General features: G+C 37.8%; 4 protein-coding genes across 6 annotated transcripts in view; 1 reads left to right on the forward strand and 3 right to left on the reverse strand.

The window, feature by feature from the left end:
- The window catches only part of LOC114523582 (ankyrin repeat domain-containing protein 13B-like), a 29616-nt gene extending 13681 nt beyond the window's left edge, over positions 1–15935 (reverse strand). For 2 of the 3 annotated variants that reach the window (XR_003687039.1, XR_003687038.1), the window contains exons 1-15: positions 15810–15935; positions 15115–15250; positions 14868–14992; positions 14734–14779; positions 14475–14624; positions 14262–14331; positions 13904–14017; positions 13531–13682; positions 13272–13342; positions 13068–13158; positions 12851–12969; positions 12674–12752; positions 12118–12336; positions 11753–11897; positions 10920–11629 (exon numbers count right to left, since the gene is read on the reverse strand). Coding sequence is in view for 1 of the 3 variants with exons in the window: in XM_028544550.1 (XP_028400351.1) it covers positions 11419–11629; positions 11753–11897; positions 12118–12336; positions 12674–12752; positions 12851–12969; positions 13068–13158; positions 13272–13342; positions 13531–13682; positions 13904–14017; positions 14262–14331; positions 14475–14624; positions 14734–14779; positions 14868–14992; positions 15115–15250; positions 15810–15929 (1848 nt within the window). In the remaining 2 variants the exon portion in view is untranslated. Of the gene's footprint in view, positions 1–10629; positions 11630–11752; positions 11898–12117; positions 12337–12673; positions 12753–12850; positions 12970–13067; positions 13159–13271; positions 13343–13530; positions 13683–13903; positions 14018–14261; positions 14332–14474; positions 14625–14733; positions 14780–14867; positions 14993–15114; positions 15251–15809 lie in introns of those variants that run through there. The other variant, XM_028544550.1, reaches the window with a different exon arrangement.
- On the forward strand, positions 562–9562 carry LOC114523583 (balbiani ring protein 3-like). The gene is made up of 5 exons (XM_028544552.1): positions 562–761; positions 4417–4572; positions 7984–8553; positions 8666–8821; positions 8938–9562. Exons 2-5 carry the CDS (start codon positions 4509–4511, stop codon positions 9006–9008), a joined length of 861 nt encoding a protein of 286 aa, XP_028400353.1. The 5' UTR covers positions 562–761; positions 4417–4508; the 3' UTR covers positions 9009–9562.
- A 242-nt stretch (positions 15936–16177) lies between the features above and the next one.
- Positions 16178–19173, reverse strand: LOC114523639 (carbonic anhydrase 7-like). Its single transcript, XM_028544622.1, is given in 9 exon segments — positions 16178–16291; positions 16293–16391; positions 16486–16592; positions 16678–16729; positions 16798–16863; positions 16937–17032; positions 17419–17537; positions 17638–17833; positions 18406–19173. Coding segments are annotated over 9 exon segments (819 nt in total). The 5' UTR covers positions 18409–19173; the 3' UTR covers positions 16178–16210.
- Positions 19174–19710: 537 nt separating this feature from the next.
- Positions 19711–20762, reverse strand: LOC114523752. The gene is made up of 6 exons (XM_028544782.1): positions 20632–20762; positions 20470–20521; positions 20296–20385; positions 20146–20207; positions 19953–20055; positions 19711–19875 (listed from the first exon to the last, which is right to left on the reverse strand). The coding sequence occupies exons 1-6, from the start codon at positions 20654–20656 to the stop codon at positions 19770–19772; spliced, it is 438 nt and encodes a 145-aa protein (XP_028400583.1). The 5' UTR covers positions 20657–20762; the 3' UTR covers positions 19711–19769.
- Between the last annotated feature and the right edge of the window lie 4144 nt (positions 20763–24906).

Raw genomic sequence — 24906 nt, forward strand, 5'->3', positions numbered from 1 at the left:
CCAATATATCTTTATCTGTTCCGGTGTGATGTATCTGGGGCTATCACGGAAGCTGTTTGTCGAATAGAGTTTCAAATTAAAAGGATTTTACTCCACCTCTAGGAAGAAGAGTTTAGAACTGATAGAACTATCCAGTATAAATAAAGTTAGTCTAGTTTAGGTTTCCATCTGTAGTAACACTGGATCAATAAGAGATGATCCTTACTGAACCTCTAGGAAGAACAGTTTAGAATTGATAGAGCTATCCAGTATAAATAAAATAACTTTAGTTTCAGGTTTCCTCCTGTAGTAACACTGGATCAATAAGAGATGATCCTTACTGGACCTGTAGGAAGAATACTGAATTATAACAAAACTATACTGGATGATCTATGATGGATAAATAAATCAGCCTCAATTATTTATTACCAAATAAATTGATCGACATTTAGAGAGAAATATCGAGTCACATGAGCTTTCGACACGCACCAAAAAGGGGCTAGTGCCGTCTGGTTGTATGTTCCAGAATTGATACACGATCAAAATTCCTTAACCTTGTCGCCCACAAGCTGTGAACGACAAAAGGAACCAGACACTTAACACACCTCAAGTTATTTTTATCCGACATTACGTCGTTTTGTTTATATAAAGAAACGATTTTAGAAGCAAGGCATTCAGTACATCGAAGGCTAAGAGAAAGCTAGCAGATTAAACATCCCGAGAGGACAAATCACACAGGAGGATCTGACTGTAAAAAGAAAACAAGAATCAAAGGAAACAAGGTTTGTCTTACGCTTACATATCGTGTTGCTTCTTAATTGCTTCTTAACTTGCACAAACTATATAAGAAAAACCTTTCGTAGATATTTCATACCGAATATGCAACTGGGAACAAGACTTGTTGGGACTTTATTTATCGTTTCATCATATCTTTTATTGGTTGCATTTAATGCAAGAAAATTTGAAATTATTACCAGATCTTTATAGGACTGATTGCGACTGCACGTATAAATAAAATGATAGTGACGAACATGCTGCCCTAAGCCCCTAATACGTACGTCAATATATTCTATCAGGTGTGTTGAGTCATACGGTTGAGTGACCCACTTATAACCGGTGGGAACTGCCAACTAAAAAAACCAGCAATCTCTCAATGTATATGACAATTTATGTATATACTTGAAAGAGATTTTTGTGTTCTATAAGACGGTGTAACGCCAGGACATGTACTGATGTAGCCTACAACGTCAAAATCGTAGCGATCTCCAAAAGGGTCATCGCGTGCATGCATAATAAACTTCCGGGCTGCCTACACGATTGAAAAGGCGCTTCTAACAACTTTAAAACGTTGGTCCTTTGTGTGGGTTGGGTTGACGTGTGTTGAATGAAGCGACTGTCGTTTCATCTCGTAGTTCCTCACCCAAAAACCTGTGGTTTTCGATGTAGTTTCATTCGCGTGAACTACAAACCACAGGAGAGCCATAAACTCACATGTGTGTGTAACTTAATCGCAGATATTTATTGTAATGTTCCTGTCTGCGTGAGGTGTAGAGTTCAACATGTGTAGCTCAAGATAATCGCGTATTTCCGGGCGTTGTAATTGCGTTTAGACATGTTTATACCAGCGTGAATTGTTGAGAATTAAGTACTTTGAAATAAACATGGCTTATCCTAGGTCCAATAAAACAGCGGGAATTCGGTATCACATGTACTGGTTATTTTCCGAGTAGTCGCGTAATGAGATTCATCTGCTGATAGTTTTCTGACTTTCTGGGTAGATTACAGATGGCCCTCACGTGCCTATCTCCAGGCTCCAGAAAAGTAGTGATATATATACATATAGTTCACAAGATATAGGACCCACTGCATGGGAGTAGAATCAGCAGGGTATAGAAAGAATCCCACGTTCCCCAGTTTATTGCCGACAAGAGTTACAAAAGAATTGATTGGCAAAAAAGATGAATTATAAACATATAAAGGAACGGAAACGCGCAAAACTTCCCCTAACAACGAGACATTTTTGGAGCTTCAGGTCGACGTTCACAAAGCTAGAAACGTCTACACCCACACTAGCTCGCCTTAATTCGTTTTTAATACACGTCTTTTACTAAAATCTTTTCTTTCAACACAAAAATGGTCAACTTTATAATTATTTTCTCTCTGGGAGGCAAACGCTTAGGTGAATGAAAGAAAATTTGTAGTAAATTTCACAATTACTGTTCTAGAAACTTATATATTTAATAAAATCTTGTTCGTAGGTATATTAGATGATGCAACAAATTATGTCCATGTTAGTTACTACAGGCGGAAACCTAAACTAAACTATAACTTTATTTATACTGGATAGCTCTATCAGTTCTAAACTGTTCTTCCTAGAGGTCCAGTAAGGTTCATCTCTTATTGATCTACTAAAGGTCAGGATCGTCTTTTATTGATCCTTGCAGTGTTACTATACAGGAAGAAAACTCATGCAGTCAAAAAGGTGTTGATTAGCTGAGAAACACTTGTTCCGAAAGTATATATGAACTATATTTGTTGCTGCTTAAAACAAGGCCATATATGAAAATATCCAGAAACATCTGTTTAAATATTTATTCAGAGCTTGGGCGAGGCGTTACTCTTAAAAATCATTAAGTTAGGAAAATCTAAAACGTGTAGCTACAATGTATCGCCATTGTACGCCTACAAAATAATGCAACGTACACAAGCTTTCTGTAGGCTTGTAAACATTGCCCGCCAGGCATTAGTCTTGTCGTCCAGGAGACTAGGTTAAGTTTATTTGTTAGATTTACTTGGTGACAAGCTGTAATCAGTTAAGCATTATGGTATTTTGTTTGCTTAAGACAACAAATTACTTTGAAAAACCACACAACAACGCTGAGGAACCCAAAAAGCCACGATTCAAACACCTGTCTTTTAATGCCAACATGAAAAGCGCCGTTATATAGGCTATACACAGCATGAGGATACAGGCCTTACATCATAATAATAATTGTCGCCTCGTTAGTTGTGTTATCAGACTTTCTAGCTGAGGAACGTTGAATGAACGAACGATTGTGAAGTTAATTACGTGCGAAAAGTATTCCTAATGTTTTGTTTACTTCGAGTTAGACTGAAAAATGTGCTAAAGAATGATATGCATGTATAGTTTCAACAACAATTTTTAGACAAACGGACTTATTGTAATGCAGTTAGCGGGTCATCTCAACATGCATGTAAATTGTAAATTGTCAAGGCCTATACCGCATTGAATACGAAGTTTGTGCGACTTTGTCACGTTTAAATCATTTGATCATGGGAAATCCCAATTATGTTATATATTTAAGATTATTTTTAGCAAAAGGAAACTATTTAGTACAATATTATCATAAACAATCGCAAAATTACAGGACAACTCCAAGCTAAAGTATTCGCTGTCAAATGATTCAGGCAAACCCATAATTCATATATTATAATTATTATTATTGTAGAGAGTTTGATTGATTACTATGGCTTTCGACTTTGGGGCGTTTCTTGTCAATGTTTTTCTTAATCTTTACAATGTAACTTTGAAAAAAATTATAAACAAAATTGACCTTGTAAAGATACTACAAGCAAGACCTGCTTAATTTAAAAAGCTGAGACACAAGTGTACAATTTAACAGGTGCATTCATCCTTCTGTAGCTAAAAAACGCTTTCGAGAAGTGGTTTGGGCCTTTTTCGATCGAGACAACTAATAATACAATACAAAATATGTTCAGGTCGAAGTGATTGTAAAAAAACCCGAATTGTGGTGAAACTTACTATATTCAAACACCCAAGTTGTAACAAGCTCTAAAGCCCACTTAATGATGTGTTAATTAATTGCTTCAGTCTCAAGAATGCACACTGTGGCTAGACACATAAGTATACTAGTTTAAACATTCACGTTAAAAGCTTAAATTACAAGACACCTGCTGTGCAAACACAAATTTATCAACTTCATGAAATGATGTATTTTACACGGAACTGCTCATAAAGACATTACGCAAGTCGATTAATCTCTAATGAATGTAATATTCTAATAGCTTTATGACCAAAAACGTGTTTCGCAGGGGAGTGACTGCCCACGTTGCATGGGAAAAAACGTTCGTGTCTGAAACACGTTGTTTCCAAATTCCGCGGTAAAACGATTAGATTAAATATGCTTTCATGCATATTACAAAAGCATAATCCCCACGGAAACGCATGTTAGCAGCATGTAAACACTATTTAAGCGAGCTTCTGATGCTGTCCAAGTATCAGAGGTGTCTTCCTAGTTCCTACGGTATGGTTAACACTGTTCCGAGTTCCAAGTGTTGGTCTTCCTCAGAAGTAATTTAAATAAACAAGCCCACGAGAAAAACCTTTGACACTGCGTCTCCTGTGATTGGTCGAATGACGTGTGTGGGCACTGACTGATGTTACTTAAACTCTAGATTCGGTGCTTGACGGGCAGATAAACGCACAGACTGACCAAACGAGATACACTCAAGTTGAAAGGCGATAGTATACAACAGTTTAACTGAAGATGAGGTGTTACGAAGTGATAACGCTAGTGCTGGCGCTCTCGGCAATCGTTAGCCATATTGAAGGTAGGTGACGTTTGATAGTATTGTACTATATGTGCGAGGTTGGTTAGTACATACTCGCGTGGTTTATTATAGTACATGATACAACAGTGTCTAAAGGCATTTCATACGAGATTCTAATGGAAAATCATATCTCCTTGTATTGCATGTAATTGCACTCTAACTATGCACACTGTAACTGCAATGTAGTTTTCAGTGAAGAAGGTTTTGAAGGGAGACTAGTTAGTTAGTTTATGATATGTGAAGATAGCAGGGTCGCTGAAATACGAAAATCACAGTGTCGATCGGTACGGTCATCAAAATACGACAGGTGAATCCCCATTTGTAAACCTAACAGCACAGCACCTTTATAGAACTCAATCAAATATCGAAATTCATTGATGGATTAATTGTCACCTAGTTTAAATCAATCGACAGGAACTTGCCATGGCCATCGGCGTTCAAATTTGCCAAATTACTTTCACAAGTTCACAGTTTGTGGTAACGTCCTTCAGATAGTCTCTGATGGCGAACTGTGAATGATCATAACTCATTAATATCGAATTGCACATTTCGAAGAACTGTCACAGTTTTCCTCCTTGTCGGTCCAAATACGGATCGAAATTCTATACTTCATCGTCAAAACCTCACCAAGGATTTATAATATCACCTCGTACCAACCGCCTACCCAATCATCACCAGGTTATTCAATGTGGGTTGATACAATTAAATGCATGAAGCCTTCAGTCTTGTTAGTAAGAACGCAATTCACATCTTATAACTGTTATTTGAATTTGGAAGAGCATAATCAGGGGAAATTTGTATCAGAGGAGCATGGCAAAATAGCCAATATATTTCAAGCCTGTCGACAATATAAATCGGGTTTGATATTGAGGAATCAGTTCTATAATTATTGCTAAGGAGGGTGTTTTATCAACGAGAATATGAACGTAGGCAGTATAGATAGCTTGCAAGTTTTCTTTAACTGAAAGAGCAAAGACTGCTGACGGCCATGTTCCTATATCGTTTATACTTCGTCAGATGGTATGCAGTGGTCACAAACGTGTTTCCTGAATGCCAAAAGCGTTGCAAAAGGCTCAAAGCGTCTTTATTCATTTTAAGTGGTTCAGACACAAACGATGGATACCGTCCTATCCGAATCATATGCAGTAACTCGTTAACCGAACGAAATCCGATTTTTCTTGGTGTTTGATCAGTAATGGCAACTAATACAAGCGATAAGAGACGAACTCCAGACGTAAAACTCGTGACTTAGTCTTCATTTAATGAATTTGTAAACATTTACACTGGTCATTGAAAAACGTCTTCTTCCGGCTTGCTTCCGGAGGCTTTCGACATAGCACAAATATTTTCCAATTGCCACAATATTTTACTACGTTTCTTTACGTACTTCCTCAATTTCTGATATTCCAGTCGCAATATTCAACATTATCCGCTTCCTTTAAACAAGATTTTCATATTTAATTAAAGAAGGCGTTGAGGAACCTCATAGATAAAGTGGGTTTTTTTTATGCAAACGTGTATTCACTGACAAACTGATCGTAAATGAAATTACCCATGAACTGGGTTATCATTTTCCCGCAGTAAAATAAATATTTTTCGAAACCGCTTGTGTACATAGATCAATAAAGCACACAGAAGTAAGCCCATGCAAGTGTTAGCTGAGATTACACAAACATTTAAGAGCGATAATTTGAGCTCGTTATGCGAAATAAAACAAGCTATGATTAGCATTATTCAAGTGCTCTTATCACTGAGAATATCGAGCGTACTTGTTAATAAAGAATTCGCCGACACTGTCGTGTAATCGTGTCGGATATTTTCGTGGTAATGCTTTGAAGCTCAACGCCTCCATAAATGCATGGATTAATGGCGAAAGATGTTTGTCTTTGGTTCTTTGTCGATGGAAACTGAGAAATTAAACAAAGTCAGTGAGCATCACATGCATAAAGATATAAATCAGAAACCTCCTGCTTTGAGAAATTCATTTGTCAACATCTTAAGCGAACACAAACATGTTCAATGATGTATTCAAATCTTGTTTGATCCAAATTCCATGCAAGGCGACCTAGTGCATGCATACGAGAGAGACCTTTAATATGGTTGGACAACGCTGCATGATGGCAGGTCTGAAACACGTTCTCTATACTCAAGCTATGACCCACAAGTAAAATCCACAACACCGATAAATATCCACTCAAAGTCGTGGAACTATTATTCATGGAGAAACGGTTGAAAGATTCCACGTCGAAGCTGGGAAGAAAGCTTGAATGAGCGTATTGTAATAAGCCACAGGCAGTTCCGATGACGTTCGAGAACGCCTGATTTAGACTGACGGCAATTCAAAATAGATGCACTTGACATGTTTCTTTCGTACATGCAGCAAAGAAACTTGTACTATACCATTCTCATAACAAGAAGATCCTCGCGGAACAAGAAGTCGTATAGGGGTGAGCCCAAGGCGAAGTTGTTGTTTTTAAACGTCCTGCCTCGCCAGAAGTTTTCTTCTTCCGCTTCAAACAAGCGTCGATATATAAAGAGCGACTTCCGATAACAAAAAGAGTGCGGACCATCCTTAATAAACCACCTTCATGCGTCACGCATTGGCAATTAAGAAGTTCCGCCGTAAAGTTCCGCTTCAAAACAAAAACGTCATATGACAGGCTAAACTACAACTCACTGTAGGCGGTATAAAACCACACATCTGCATGACCTATCGCAAAAACCTTGATCCTTGATGAAAAGTTCCGTCATATTACATTACAAGGCGTTGTATCTTCTTCCTTTTTGACGCAATAACCTTGACGAAAAGTTCCGCCATTACATCACGAGATGTTGTATCTTCCTTTTCGCAGAACGTGAGCCGCGTTGTGAATCCGAAACAGAAATTGTAAAACGTTTCATTGAATCGTTCTTCTTGTTTGCCGGCCATTCCAGTCTCCAGGCAATAAAACAATAATCTCGCTCTCATATGATTTGGGACAATCAGCTCTGCGAAGGGTTGTAGAAATAGATATCAATATACGTGTTCTGCAGTATACGTGTTTTATTCATTATATCTTTTGTTAATCGTCTTGAAATATTAAGTTGTTTCAACCGAGAAATGAACTTGTATTTGACAATTAACAACCTGGGGCCAGTTATATAAAAGACTAGTTAACTTTTAACTGTAGTTAAGGACAGAATTGGCCAATCAGAGTTTTGTATTTTTGAGTTAACTAGATTTAACTACGCAAAATGTAGTTAAATATATAGTCTTCTACAACCGGCTCCAGCCAAAGCGACCTTTCCTCCGTTTCTGTGACATTTTCTAGGCATCTCAAACGAATTCCTCATTATAGACTATAGTTTTTTTTTCCTTTTCACAGCTGCCAAAAAGGCTGTCCAGACTATAGTTTTTTTTTCTTTTCACAGCTGCCAAAAAGGCTGACCCGGCGAATTGTCAACCCTGGCGTGTGCCTGTGGCTGTGGACGCCCCGAACCACAACAGCCGACCTTTCTACGTGGAGTTGCACAGATGCATGGGACAATGTGACAACATCTCCCCCCTGCGATGCGAGTGCGTCGACCAAACCAGTCAGGATATATCGATGATGGTGACAACAACAGGTGGGTTGAAATCGCAAGTGTTCAAGAACCACACAAGCTGCAAAACTCAATGTAAGGCGGACTACAAGGCAAAATGTCTGCAGAAAGGCCATCAATGGGACGAGCAAACCTGCTCGTGCACCTGTCCGAACCCCCCTGCTGGAACTTGCACTCTGACGAACAACAGGTGGAACGCTGGCACGTGTCAATGTGAATGCAAACCTTCCCTAAGTGGCTGCCCCCCAAACAAGTTCTGGAATAAATCCATTTGTGGCTGTCAGTGCACCATAAAGGCTTTCACTCGCTGCTCCAATATTGGCCGTGCAACTGATATGAGTACATGCAAGTGCAAAAGACCAAAACCAGTTGCCAGTCAAGTTGTAAATGGCAACAAAAGTAAGTTTGAGTGAGAGTTTCCAAATAGACAACTTGTGTTTCAGGCTTTAGCTGGATCTTGCAGAATGTTTGAAAAGAAAAGCACTCATGAAAATCATTCTTTTATTGATAGATAATGAAAGTGAGAAAAAATATGTGATATCGCTGGCTGCAACTGGTGTATTGCTTGCCATGCTCTTGGTCATTGACCTCATTTTAATGCGCAAAGAAAAGGGATTCCTGTATAGTGTTATGAATTGCCATAAAAAGAAACGAAAAGGATGTTCAGGTAGGTTTTTGCTTAAACTATTTGGTCATTTAACAGTTACATCTGTCTGTTTGTTCCTCTAGGTACTGAATCTTTAGTTGGTATAATGACTAAAATAATTTCATTCTTTACTTCAGCCAACCCAGAGTTAACGGGAAGCCAGAATAACCTTGACACACACAATCACAATGATGTTGCATCTGTCTAGCAAGTGAAGCACTGTCCACTACATTCAACACTCAAAACACAATCTTAGCAGAACAGCAGGTGGTGGTGAATTTCAGACATCATGGTAAATTTTGGAATGAAATTGGACAACATACAGTACTTGTTTCTTCCCAAAAGCAAACATAGATTATGCATTTTGAAATTATAATACATTTAACTGAAAATTGACATCAACCTGCTGTTTTTAGAAGAGAAATTTCAAAAACATTTACTAGTTAAAAACATTTTCACAAGTATTATTATTAGGTTCTGGTTTATTACCACACATTTCTGCTCCTCAGAGGATCTGTATATAATATTATATATTACTAAGATATATTTATAAAAAAATTCTTTTAAATTATTATAAAATAATGTATTATGTTAAATTATAAAAAATTGATGATGCCTAAGCATTGAGTGCTGTAATTCTAATAGCAACAAATCTAGTGTAGTTAGTTCATTTTTGCAATCAATTTCGACAATTATTTTGTACAACACAATTATATATCTTTACAATAGAATTGTAAGAACGCTTTTAAATATTCAAATTAAAAAACGTGAATATGGTTCACAAAAAATGAAGTACAGTACGTCGCCCAGTTTCTGGACAGAAAGTAATATTTAAGCCGTAACTTACTTTCAAGGATCGCTCCAAACACAAAATTTTACCACTTGGCAGCTCAAAGGGTCAATTTACTATTATGATTCTTTTAATCGCTGTGCATTGTGTATAGTTTTGCCAAAAGATATAAACGCGGAGTAGGTCACTTGCCCGGTTTCTGGACATCATGCCCAGTATTTGGACAGTTTAAAAATTATCGATCTAACTCGAATACAAGGTAAAGTTGACCTAATTATCTCTTATTTAACGCAATAATACAACACAAGTTGATTCAAATCATTTTTATTGTTAAAACAGATTTTTCCTGCATTTTTTCAACAGCATTGTTGACCTTAGCAAATGTCAAATCCACCATGGCTGCATCTGTGCAATTCTTTACTGAGATGCAATACTGGCATGGTATAACTGCCCCTCCTCCATGGGATTGCACTGGTGGCCAAGGATGAAAACTTTGACATGGTTCTCACATGCAAATTTTGTGCAAATGTGTTGTCTTAGCGTTAACAGAATTTAAAATATACACAAGGAATTAGGAGTCCAGTTATCGGGCAAGTGCGTAAAAAACTATCAGCTACGAAATAAAAGTAAACACATTTCAGTATTTTCGAAAATGGCACCAAAACTTTTTCAGGTATATAGTCGGACTTTGTAGCTTTTTTCTACACAAAAAATAACTACATGTGTTATATTTTCAAAGTAAATAACTCAACTTAAGTGTGCTATCTAATTCGCGGCACGGTAAATGGCGGCCTTTTTAGAAAAAAACATTTTACCTACCTTGACAAAAACTTCGATAACTTCACGAAAAAGACATCGAAAAAGAAAATAAAACCTGCATGAAAATTGTGAACTGTCGGTCTATCATCAAGATGTATCGGTTTTGTTTCGTTTTTATTTTCCGAAGGAATATTTTAAAACAAACCATTAGTGTCCAGATACTGGTACTGTCCAGAAACTGGGCGACATACTGTACGTGACATACGTTGAGATTGTGGGATTGGAAATTTGGAACGGAAATATATCTTCGAATAAATGAAGTAACAGACTAACTTTTCTATAAACTTTATACCCCAATGTTAAGGACTTGAAATGAAGAAACGTTTTTTAAAGTATTCGTAAAACCGGCGGTTCTTGCACCTCAAAAGAAGACTACTCTGAGACTGAGAGACATCTATCGAGGTCTGTCCGAGAAGCCGAAGTATGACCAATATTTACTGTCCTTTTAAAGCAAGATTTCAGACACGCACATGACATTTTCTTGCATATATAAGTTAAAGAATTACTTACAATTATATTTCGAGGATTTCCAACGACGATTCTACCAAAAATGTATTGAAATATCAAAATTAAGTAAAACATTTTCCTCCAGCACATGCAACCATATTTTTTTCCAACTTTGCGACTTTCAGATGTAGCGCAAAGTTGCAGGAGAGGTCATTCGTGAACATGATTGGTCAGTTTGAGGGAATTACACCAATCAGAAAGCATGCAGTAAAAGTTCTAAAATTTAAATCCCCTGACATAAACACGTCCGTAATACTTCTATATTGCGCATATTCCAAAAATACAGCATATTCAATCATATTATTCTCTTTAAATAAAATACTTTTTCAGATACCAGAGATATTAGAATGCACAATATATCTGTCACAAATCAAGGCAAAATCTGATAGAGAAAAGTGTCATCTTTTAGAAAACCTGCGCCAATGATCTGGGTAGGGTCTCTAAAGGACATAAATAATTTACGTCTTAAATTATCCCAGTATTGATATATAATACTATACGCTTATTTCTCTGTAAGAGACAATTTCAAAATCCTTTTTAATTCATCATCTTCATTCCTCTGTTCTTGAGATTTCGAGATGACATCTTGTACAGACATTGCTAAAGCAATCTGCAGTTGTTCGTCGTAAGAGCCTGGATTTTCGTCCATCCTTTTCGCTGGTGTCGAATCACTCGTTCCTTGATCTGATGCTGCAAGACTTTCACGTATTGCCCTTAACAAAAAGGAAAGCATTCAGCAATTATGGATACCGGCTTTCACCAATGCAATAGTTAATCCAACACTGTTTTATAAAGCAGGAAATTTACTGCGGAAAGGGGCATTGCCCTGCCTTTACCTTTGCAAGTCTTCTTCACTGTTAGAGAGATGTGTTCTCTGTCCCCAGGAATTTTGGCGCGCATCACCGGTGCCGCCCGAGTCGGCTAAACTCTGTTGTATCGCCAATTGAATCAACAGCTCTTCGTCATTTTGAATATGCTGACCTGTCGAGAAACAACAGGAAACAATCAGTCCTAGTTATCAGTCGAGTTATCTCAAACGTGATGGTCCAGTGTGAGTTGTATCTACAATAAGTTGTCGTGGTTTGTGTCTGAACTACCTGAGAAAGATATCTCAAACGTATGATGGTTTAGTGTAGGTAGTATCTACAATAAGTTGTCGTGGTTTGTGTCTGAGCTACCTAAATCTATTAGTGTCACCCACCTGAATATTGTTCCACCCTACTTCGGTCAACGTAATCTGTGGGGGGCAAAAAGCGATCCGCGTCAATCGCACACGTGACCCTAGTTTCATCATCTGCAAGGTCTTCCTCAGGGCTTGGTTCTGACGTCACATGTGACGTCACGCCTGGAACCGGGGCAGCGATGGCGTTTATATTACCAAACGTGATGCGGGCATTAAGAAAATGAAATACCGGAATTTCTAAAATTGGTAAACATGAAATATTCATATAAAGACTATCTCTGGACTACCACAAAAGCCAAGCGATTTCTGCCGCTATTTTAGTTTTATTTTCTTCTTTTGATAGATGTGAACGCCTGAACGGGCGGATAAGTATGAATGCTTTTTTGACTGTCAACTCGTTCACATCTATCAAAAGGCAAAAATTGCACTAAAAATAGGAGCAACATATTGTATGAGAGGCCAGGCCGTAAAGAATGTGATCTACTATCGAGTGGTTGGCTCTTAATCAGCTTCTCTACAACCGATCCCAGGAATTACTATATTTGGTCTCTTTGGCATTCCTCCGGACACTGACCTATTTTTAGTGGAAATCCAGACGGTAGATGAAGAGCAACAAAATCTCGAAGCTTCGCAAAATGCGAATTACTGATCGCCTGAACGAGAAACAAAGGTTGATACATGCATATGAGAAAACTATGGCACCGCAAACTAAAGTTAATCGTGACTGAATAGATGGTTAACAAACACTCACAAGTAGCTTTATTACAGGAAGAACTTGCTGTTGCAATGACAGGGGATAGGTCGGACATAAACACAACGTTGCTTTGAACTTTTGTGTCTTACTTATCATGTCTTTTGGGCGGCCTATATCTGAAGAGAAAATAAATCTTATATCAGGAATCCGTAAGTTATTCCACAGACAACTTGCGTGATCTAACCACTTGCGATGTATTGACTGACGTAGCTACCTTTTTTCGATTTGTTCAACCGCAAGTTGAAATACTCTTCAACGGAAAGGCCGTACGGATTAAGTGAATATTGATCCACGATATCAGGATCCTGGAAATACAAGAATTGTTGAAGGTTAGTTTACGGTTTTGATTCTAGATCAATGTTGATGAAGGAAGGATACTGACGTGCACACAAATGAATTAAAATAATGAATGAGTTACCTCTAAGTCACAGATTGTTTCTTGTTGTTCGCCCGATAAGACGCTTTGCAAACCACTTCCTGAACTAGAAACTTGAAAGAAGAAATAAAAATTATTACAATGCCGTTTCACGCTCGTTTTACATCCGTTGAGAATCGAATATATGATTCATACAAGACCCCCTTTTAACATCGTAAATATTCGAGTATATTTTGAAGTAATCCTCACAGAGAACGATACTCTGTTCAAAGTTGGTAAACTTTATGTAATCGTAACAAACCTCTGGATTTCTCTGATTTCTTCTCTTCCTCGGTTAAATGTTCAAATCGTATCCTCGTGACCACATCAATCCCCGTAGCGTCATACATCTTCCCCTCGTGATCCTCAATTGTCTCTGTTTTATCTCCTCCCCAGCCCCACATCGTCTTATGTCTAAAGTGATAAACGATAGATTTCTACATAATCTTGAAAAATCATTGCTTCGTACAATATCTGGTTTCTAAAAAGCTCACCCCCTACGCCCTAAACTAACAGTTGAGAATCTTTTTGATTTGAATGAATTGATTATTATTCTAAATTGTTCACCAGGAGAGCAGTGTCCAAACTTCTTGGATACACTATCAAATTTCGAGTTAAAGAGAGCTTGGTCATACTTGGTAAAAGCGATCGAATCTGTGTCTAAAATCGTCGAGATATTTGGGGAACTCATTCTGGTGTTGATTGCATCTTGTGCGGTCTCAAATACGCTTGTCTCTCTGTTTTCCTCTCTAAAACAAAATTGGGCATTTCAGGAATGTAAAATATCAAACATCTTGCAACATATTGGTTACCATACTCAGTTAAACCAAGTCTGGGGTATTTCACCTGTTTGGATGGGATTTTCTAATAATTCTATTCATAATTCTATTCTTCAAAAACCGGATCTCCACAGAGAGAATGTTTTGTGTATAAAAAACAATCCTAAATCAATAATTGGAATTCTTTTCTCTTCATTCACGGCCAAATTCCTACCTCATTTGAAGCTTTTCCTTTGTAAACAATTTTCGGTCATGGTTAATTTCGAAAAACTCAGCACCTTCAGCTAAAATGAACAAGAAAAAAGGCTGCTAAATTCTGTCCTGCAGAACTGGCTAGTAATATCAGTGTTTTAATATTCAATCTTTCAATTTAAACTTCATTTGTAAACAACAGTTGTACAAGCTGGAGATCCATCATCCATCTTACCTGCACCCTTGAAGATGAAGCTCATGTTGCCTCGTTCCCAGTTGACGATATTTTGATCAAAACCAATCAATGTTGTGTCTACTCTGACATTACATCCCTGCTTGTATATTTTGTAAGTATCATTGGGACACATTTTTGACATAAAAGGAACTAAAATAAAATGAGTATTTTAACTGCACATCTAACATTGCAGCAACAATACCACATGAGCTATACAAATATGAAAGCATATAAAGCAGTTAAAATTACTGGCTCTTACCCCAGGTTGTAAATTCCCATTTCATCTCAATATAAAAATCTGGAGCCTGAAAATTGAGGTTGAATGTGACTTGGTGTACTTCCAGATAGTTTTAAAATACCTTGGTGAAATCAATGGAGTCATAGTGAACTCACAGCATTTAGGTCCTCAAGAAGCTCAGGTATCCCATCAAGGCGTTGAGTTGCTCTCTGGAAATCTCGCTGTGTGAACACAAGGGAAAGTATTTCTGGATCCCCGCTGCTCACTGCTTCTTGGCAAACTGAAGTAAAATATTCACAGGTCATTCTCACAGGCCAAAAAAAAGTTTAGGTCTGACCGAGGTACCCCATTTTGACACAGTGGGTTAAAGTCTGACCTTTGTATATGCAATTCCCAACCTACCATTCCATCCTTGTTTGTTTACTGCGTTGGCATCTACGCCATGATCCAGCAATATTTTGACACATTCTGTCCGACCCAATGTCACAGCGACATGCAATGCTGTCCTACCACAAGGATCCAGCCTCTCAACATCAACCTAGGTTGTAATATATTACATAGATTGAGGTAAAACTCTTCAGCTAGATGGGGATCAAACCACTATCCAAAACCTCAAGTAACATGCATAGATCATAACTCTCAAGAACCCCACCCAGGGGGATTACATCTCTTTACCCTTCACCCAGTGCTTCCCATGCACTCCCCTCCAGTTAATAACCTAGCACACATAGGTGCATATATAAAGATGACAGAAAAAACGGGAAAAATTAACAGCACTTTCTCACTACATAATCCTAGGTCAATTTTTGCATAATAAGGAACTAAATAACGTCATCTGTCGAGGGCACGATGATGGACTTTGAAGCAATTTTTATATTAAATCGCAATAAACCGATCACAATATTGTCACCACACGACAATGAAACAATAAATCAACTATAAATCAATCAATTTAATGACATTTCCTCTTTCTTCACCGAATGACCTAAGCAATACACAGCTGTCATTTAAATATTAAATGCCATTTACTTTCGATGTGAATTTTCACGAATTTTTTCTATCAAAACAAGTACAACTGAAAGGTCTGAAAACTGTACCTTGTTCTCCTTCAAAATATCTTTCAGCTGTGCGGGTTTGTCTTCAAAAACAAGGCAATGTAAAGGCCATTTCTTCATGATATCATGTTTGTTTACAACTTGCCACTGTTTTTCGGCCATTTTGAATTCGTGGCCCGCACCACCCGTAATTTTTGTCATGAACTTCCTGAACCACAGTTCCCCGTATGACATATATAGATCTGCGGCTGAATTCTATTGGTGCTTTTCCAACTACGCCTATTTCTATTGGAAGATTTCTTCGATTTCTATTGGTCGATATCAGCCGAAGCTCGCGTAAGCTGCGACCCATCCAATTGGTTCATTTTTCATATTATTGTACAATTTCTTGCGAAAAAAAATTATTCTCAATTTCATTCTCGTTTACAGTAAATTAAACAAATTTATCTTAAATAATTTGTGAAACGTTTGCTACCAAATATCGAGGTATTGCATTCATTAGAATTCTTATTGTTTATGCTCGAAGGATGCCCTGACAATTCTTTCATTAAGGTCGCATGTTGGTCGGAAATTTTCACAGAGACACTGACCATCGGTCGATTTGATTTCTCGGAAAGCTGCAATCTAAATAAAATTGAAAAGAAATTGTAAGAAATACCAAATATATCGCAGAGTTCTGAGTCTACGACTCCAAGTAAATAGACATGAAGATAGTGACCTGGGCACTAGACACAATGATTGGCTCTTTAAACACCACCCACGTGACGCTTTCTGAAAGTGGAGGGGTTGTCAAGGAGCCTGGATACGACCAATAGTCCAAAGAATCTGGAAATTGAAAATAATAGTTATTGTGGTATGTCCTCAGTAATCCAATGTTATCCACACAAGAAAACCGTCATATGTCCCCTACCTGGAAACAGACACTGGGGGTTAAATGGTTTTTCTAGTGTTACGCTTGAACCCTAAATAAAAACAAAATTATTGAAGTAAAAAATTGCAAATGAGAAAAGATATCTTCAAGAGGCCCTACATTAGCATGTATTCCCGAGATTATATCTGTGATATTCTTGAGGCCAGTGTGTTCCTGATCTCCAACCTAGGATACGAACAGAAAACGAGTGATTTGACAATATATGGTGGGTGTTTTGGCAAACACAGCATCCTTTTACCTTCAAGAATATTCCAAACACAGTCAAGCCATCTTTCGCCGTCAAAGCCTCCCCAGCGCTGCCATACAAGTCAGTGTTGTAATGAACAAGATGTAACTAGAAAACGTTCATATTGCAAGAAATGAGCCAGATAAGTTCAGTAACAATACTGCTGACGATCATGTGTGTGAGGGGAGGAGTACAACATTCAGGAATGCCAGAACTGGCAGGTGAGGTGTTGGCACAGCCCCTGAGTGAAATCACGATTAAACGTAGCCCAACTCGTTCAACTTCCAGTTTTTTAACAACATTCCCTGGTGTCAGCAAAGAAGAATTCCCTAGTATCAGTAAAGAAAAGCCCTTTCATGAAGATCTGCCTTCCCCCCTTATCTTTGGCATAGTTTCAGTGTCCCTGACAAAATTATCAACGCCGTTTTCATCGACTGTTTTTCATGTCTTCATTGACTGTTTTCTAGACCTGCGTTTGCAAACTCCACACTAACCTCTGCTGCGTATGGTTTACTGTCCACCGTGTGCTCAGACCCAATCTCATTGTGTTCCCCCCAGTGGAAATGAAACTGAGCTAACTTATATTGATTGCTAACTGGACCAGAACTCACAGCTGAAGAAAAGAACACAAAAGCGGTGATATTAAGTACAACACCCCAAGTTTTTAGCAGTTAGCTTAGTCAAACCGAAATGCTAGATTTTAGATCGGCCACCTGATGTATTTCCTTCTTCGCTGGGAGAGAAGAGAACAGTGAAGCCATTGTTCTGCAGTTGGGCTTTCTCAAAACTCGGGTATGAAAATTTCAAGTTCTTGAGGGTATGATCAAAGGTGGCTTTTGCTTGAACGATGTCTATCGGAGATTGTCTGTTGCCTACTTTGATATCAAGAAGTTTTTCACGAGGCTGGACCTAAAATTAAGAGGCCAAATGAAGTAGTACCTTATCACGACTGAGGCTAAGGGGACATCCACAATTACTGATAAGATTCAACGGCTAATACTAGATTGAATCACTGGATTGAATTCGATTTTATTCATCGTCTCGATATCAATAGAATAGTGTGAATGGAGAGGACTTCAACACGAAGTGACGCTACAAAGTTATGAAAGAATTTCAGAAACAGACTCAGTGTTATTGCGAAAGAAACTCTTGATAATGCCTGCGCTGTGTCACGTATTCGCTTCCACGAACGTGCGCGATGATTTTCGGCAAAACTGACTCTCTGACACGTCCCTGTCAGTGTAATTAAAACCGGCCATCATCTAGATAATGGATTTCATCTGTTGTTACTATCAGTGGGATATGACTTGAATGATTTTACTAGTTCATATTCAGGTCTGCCCCAACCATTAATATTCACCGTGAATGAACGACAGATTTCAGCATTGCATAATCGGAGACGATGTAAAATTCAGGAATACGTTTAAATTAAAGTTGCAAATAAAAGTGGCAATTAACAGATTTAGAATACAAAATCTTACCATTATCTTTCCTATATCCCCACATTGCGCTGGACATCCGTGATGTAGAGTAGAGACACGGCTAAATACAAAGACAGACAGACACTTCAACTACAGATCTGTTTAACCTTATAGGATCAAAAATTGTTTAGGATTTGTTTTATATAAGGTTCGAAGGTCACTTTTTATTTCCGAAGTAGTGTGTTTCCATTGGAAACACGAGTTAATTAAATCGATATTTAATTACGGTTTTGCACAGACTTCATTTGTTTTGAATAAAGGGGATTGACCTTCAGAAAACAAACTGAGATATAAACTGAGTAGTTATTTACTTTACCACTCGTTTTTTATTGAATTTTGATCAAGATAAAGTGCATTTCATGTGAACTTTATAGAAGATATACAGCAGGACTTTTGAGCAAAAAGAATAAGACGAATTACTATTCAAGCATGTTATGTAATTATCTAAGGCGGTTAAACCGTAAAACAACGAGGTTAACATTGTTATTTTCAACTATTCCTTAAATTTACATACGAAACGAGATCAGGCAGAGACTATGTTTCTTTAAAATCTTATCTTTTTGCTAGTAATCTAAGCAAATGAAACCATACGATGAATAAATTAGATGAGAATAATTTTAGAAGGTGCACTTCAAGAATATACGAGTCTCATCAAAGTTCAAACTCGTTTCCATCATATTCAAGCATTAAACAGCTAGAACCTAACCATTCTCTCACAGTTTTTTTGACTAGAAAATTAAAAGCACGATTCTTCACCGCAGAGAATTCACATTCCACTGAATATGAATAGAACGGAGTAGAACTGTAATATATTTCGAGTGTCGAGTCAACAAATAATATTTGATATTTCACTATTCTTTCGTCTATTCTTACCTTACAACGTGTAGAAATCTTACTGAGAGATTGTGAGAAACGATTTAATAAAGAAAACATTACCACAGGTCGTATAAAAATGGAACCTTGTTATTTTCTTGTTATTTACTTGCTTTTATAATCCAATTCAAATACATAGTTTATAACAAATCAAAAACTGTTATATCTTAGATTGAAGATTCACAACCATAGATTTCGCCTTATTTAAGGAAAACACTGAAAAAATACAGCGAAAAAACGTCAAAACTTTACAATGTTTGCAATATTTTCGATGAATGAAATTTTGAAATACTTCGTGTTATGAAGGATATTTCACCTACATCTACCGTCGATTGCACAACTTTGAACACTTACTAATAGAAACTTCTGATTTTAAAAATTTGATTGATTAATTTATTATGACTATTACTTATCAATATTTACAGTGGATTGTATAGTATATATCATAAACTCCCCATTTTGGTGAATGTATATGGCTATGGCTTTGGGAGTCACACAGATTTTTGGTCACAATTGAATGTCAATCCCAAAATATCTTTTGCAGAAACTGCGGCTTCTTTCAATCTTGCAGTAGTTTCATCATCTTCACTGCTTGAACTAAAAAGTAAACAAAAAATTCTTCACTTCTACCACGCCTAATGAATGAGAAAGTAAATCGTCACTGCATATTTCACCTGTCACTCATATCAGCTCTAGTATCTTGGATAAGGCACTTTTGCTTTTCATCAACAATTGCTGTTGAACTTGGTTGTCGATGGCTTGAAAACAACTGAAAATCTAAATAATAAATGAATCATAATATCTTGAGGAGCACTTCAAATTTTGAAGCGTATTTCTCTGGATTCAATCAGTTCCTATGTTCCATACCATCTTCTTCCACAAAATTAATGCATGGAAGTCCTCCACAGACTTGCACTTCTTCTAAAGTTCTGAAAAGCAAACAAGATCCCAGCAGGCTACAAAACATATGGAACATAATAACAGACATCCGAACTCCAATACAACACTCAATACAACCTGTCAAGATAGTCGGATAATTCCTTAGCAAGAACCTCCTTTAACTTGCAATCTACTTGTGACAATTCTTTCTCACAATCATCTCGCAACCTGTAGACATAGCATGGGTCGTTATGGTGAGGCAAATGCTCCTAAACTGAATGTTGTGCAAGAGAAAATCTCAAATACTTTCACCTCCTTTTTGATTTCACTACTTTGTTTCCATGATTTCCCAAGTCTTCAGCCTCTAAATTTTTAGTATAAAAACTAAAAGTCCAAAACAATATACCTTTAAGATCCCCATCTTTCCCCACCTCCCCCCTTCTAACCCCACAGACACACCCACACTTTCTATACCTCTAGATGTTTTCTTTGCAGCCATTTGGTTTCAGATTATTCATCCTGCATCAATATCGCAGCATTTCACGAATAAAAACATGTATATTAGATGCATATGACTCATTACATAAACCTTTGACTATCGCATATACGACGTGTGCCGACATAGCCGACCACTGTACGGTCATTTCCGAACTGATGTAATTAATGATTCCCCACCAGTCTCTTCCGCAGCTCATTGCGCACGAAATTACACGAAATTTAATTAATTAGCTTGATGAGGGAGTAACGAGACGAATGTTAATTATTTTAGGACAGTGTTCTAGGAATCGAACCCAGAAGCCAAACATACCTGTTTAAAAGTGTTTTAACAGTTCATGTACAAGATAAGATTTCTCGATTTTAGGGTAAAATGTAGAAGAAATCTTTTCACTTTCAACAGACACGTTTTGGTTTGGCCCCAGACATGGACACTGTTTTTTAAAGCCAAACGAAAAGGAGGGAAACCGGAGTGCCCGGTGAAAAACCCTCCAAAGGTAACCTGAATTTCAGGTTACCTGACCGGCGTTCCGAATTTGGTATTTTGATATAGAAAACGTCCGCAATGGACACAGTATAGACCGTCTAGGTTTTATCTATCGTTAACCGTTTAAATTCATGCTCATTCAAACCTTGTTTAATGGATTCTGTCATCCTGGTGGTCTAACGTGCGCATGCGTGCATATAGTGCGTTGCAAAACAGCAGGCTGTTAGATTTTGAATTGAACTGCGCAATTTATTCGACAGTGGCAACAAAAATCATTTTTGGTAATCACAAAATTGGTGAAATGGTCGAAAAATAATCAATTTTCATTGTTTTTTAATTCTGAACTGCAATTTTTTAGCATAATTTCATTTGTTTATTCACGACTCGCATGCTTTTTGATATTAAACTGATGTAGACAACAACACTCCTCTACAACCTCTTCTTAAGTCATTTCTCATGCAAAGAGTAGTCGGGTTCAACATGCATTTTACTCAAAATGGCTACCCCCTTATAACATCTCATACACCCAAAGTATCAATGATAACCCTTACCTTCAGTTACACCTTATAATTACCTTTGTGAACAGTTTACCGATCTCTCTTGCTTGACTGCTTCCAATACAAACACTTGCATTCTTTCAAAGCTCAGACCTTAACAAGATCTCAAAATAAAAGGTGAAGTGTGCAAAGAATGAAACAAAATAGTGTGTCAAAGGGGACTTTTCTATATCCTTGGAAGTAAAACAGATTCTATACAGTCAATATTATTCTTATACAAATCTCATGATTGAAGTTACTCGAAACAAGATTTAAACTGCGGTTATTCGAGATTGAAAATCAAGTCGGGAAACAGAGGAGACAGAAGAGTGTTGCGTCCAAGTCAAGTCAAAATAATAAATCAAGTCATTGAAAAATTCGAAAATAGATTTTTACGTGCAATCTTTTTTGCTTTGAAAAAAGGATGCATGCAGCATGCTCTTTAATATTGAAAGCTGAATAATTTTTGTTGCCACTGACGTCTTTCGAAACGGTCGATTCAAACCAGGCTGAACAGAGAACTTATATGATCATATAAGTGCTCGCGATAACCTCTGTATTAATCTAAAGTTAGGTTAATACGAGTTCGTTCATATTTTCGCATTGCGTGCGCGTCCTGCGTCGACCATGCTAATTGCGTTTGTTTCATTTGCGCGCTTTAGCTTAGCTATCATCATGCATCTGACACATCATGCGTTTTTCGCAGCAGCTAGAATTCACACACGAGCGACAAAACTGGGAATGTTTAATCAAGAAAGGTCGCATGCAGTCATCGGAACTTTGAGAAAATTTGGTGTTATCATGCATTGCCGAAAAGGGTGAAATGTCACTTGGTGTGTGAATATACTAGTTTAGACCACCAGAATGAGCCGATCCCAGAACAACCATGCACTTACAAATAGCATGCATTACTCTAAACAGTATACATGTAGTATAATACCTTCACTTGAATACTCCTGTCTCGTCGTCCAACGTCGCGATTGTTCATCCTCTGATCGGCGACTGTTCATCCTCTGATCGGCGATTGTTCATCCTCTGATCGACGACTGTTCATCCTCTAATCGGCGACTGTTCATCCTCTAATCGGCAATTGTTCATCCTCTGATCGGCGATTGTTCATCCTCTGATCGGCGATTGTTTATCCTCTGATCGACGATTGTTCATCCTCTGATCGGCGACTGTTCATCCTCTGATCGGCGATTGTTCATCCTCTGATCGGCGATTGTTCATCCTCTGATCGGTGATTGTTCATCCTCTGATCGGCGATTGTTCATCCTCAGATCGGCGATTGTTCATCCTCTCATTGGTGATTGTTCATTCTCTCATTAGTGATTGTTCATCCTCTCATTAGTGGTTGTTCATCTTCTCATTGGCGATTTTTCATTCTCTGATCAGCCGATCCTTCATCGTTTGCTTTGAGATCCTTCAACATAGGGTGAAATGTCACATGGTGTGTGAATATACTAGGTTACCGTTAGACCACCAGGATGAGCCAATCCCAAAACATGCACTTACACAATTAACCATGTATTACTCTAACCAGTATACCTATAGCATGTACCTCAGAAGAACTTCCACTTGAATAATCTGTCTCCTCGTCCAACGTCAGATTGGCAATCCTTCATCATCTGATAGGTGATCTTCGTCGTCTGATTGGTGATCCTTCATCTTCTGATTGGCGTCCTTTAACATGTGGTTAGCGATCCTTCTTTGTCTAATTGGTGATCCTTTATCGTCTGATTGGTGATCCTTTATCGTCTGATTGGCGATCCTTTATTGTCTGATTGGCAATCATCCATCATCTAATTGGCGATCTTTCATCGTTCAAATTTTCATCTCTTCTACGCCATTCGCCCAAGGCCTTCGCATTGCGCAGGCGAATACAAAATATATGGCATGCACTTTTTGTAGGAAACACCGATCGAAAAACATGCAGCTTCGTTTTTTTCATGCATGATCCGGAGATAACCAACCACTCGACTATCAACTCCTTCCAGAAATACAATTTCTCATGCATTTTTATGTTTTAGGCGCTCTGTGAGCGATATTTTTGTCCGGACTATTGTCGTTCAAGATGAAGAAAACAAAAGTGATTGGGGCCCCAGAATCACTTGTATTAACTTCGCATGCGCTTGTCACGACCAGATTAACCTACGGCCACGGGTTGACCGTTGGGAGAATTAAAACCGCACTGATCCGAAAAGTTGAAAGTCAAGGAGGTAAACAGAAGAGTGTTTAGCATATCTGAGGAAAAAATGAATATTAATTTTTGGTTTTAAAAAGGTAAAATCATGCATACTCATGCGAAATTAAAACATTTGTATTTGCGTGCATAAATGTCCTGGTCCTGTCTGATTTCTCTCGAATCTCGATTCGTCGTTTCGACGTTTCTTCTATCCTAGAAAAGGAATAAAATTTAGTACATGTTATTTAAGCCACGGGCGCGGCTCTTGAATTGTATCATAAATCAGTAGCGTAACTACGTGTTGAAACCCTCTTCGAATGCCTCAGTATTCGTTGGATATATCGATGCGTTTAACACTTGACTTGTACCTAACGTTTAGAATCAAAATGTAGCTAAAAATCAAGATACAGTAATAGCTGAAATCGAGATAGAATATGCCTCCAATTGCGAAAGCCTTTTCGTTATTCATAATAACACGACAATGAATTCATTTGGTGCGAAGTTGAAGACCAATTAAACCAACCATGCGGCAGAATACGCCGGGGAACCAGTTGCCTATTTTGTGACCATGTACCTTGGTTATACAGCAAGATTCTGTTCCTCAACGTCTTCCAGTTATACTTGAGATCCTTGTTTCTAAAGACTTCATCACATCTGATTTTCTTCTCCAAATTCAACCAGCTTTTATCCCCTCAAACTCTCCTCGCGGCTCGCACGTTGCTCTTTTGATTGCTGCACAGTTATTGATGGGGTATCAACGATCCATTGTTTTAAAATCGTTGACATTCCAACAGACAATGTACTTTACGCATCGACGACACTTTAGTTTGGACGATTTGCATTTATTTAATGAATAAACAAAGTCAGTTTTGCAGTCTCAGGACAATAGCTTTTGCATAATACATCTTTTGTCCGTTACAAATCACAAATGATGAATTATGAAAAATGGCAGTCCGAAAGGGAACAATGGATCTTCGATGCTGGTTGAGGGGAAATGGGTTTTGTCAATTTGTCATACTGTAGTTCAGAATGTTGGGTCATTTACT

The sequence above is a fragment of the Dendronephthya gigantea genome, unplaced genomic scaffold (assembly GCF_004324835.1).
Source record: "Dendronephthya gigantea isolate DGI-Jeju-01 unplaced genomic scaffold, DenGig_1.0 000028F, whole genome shotgun sequence".
In the NCBI taxonomy this organism is placed as follows: domain Eukaryota; kingdom Metazoa; phylum Cnidaria; class Anthozoa; order Malacalcyonacea; family Nephtheidae; genus Dendronephthya; species Dendronephthya gigantea.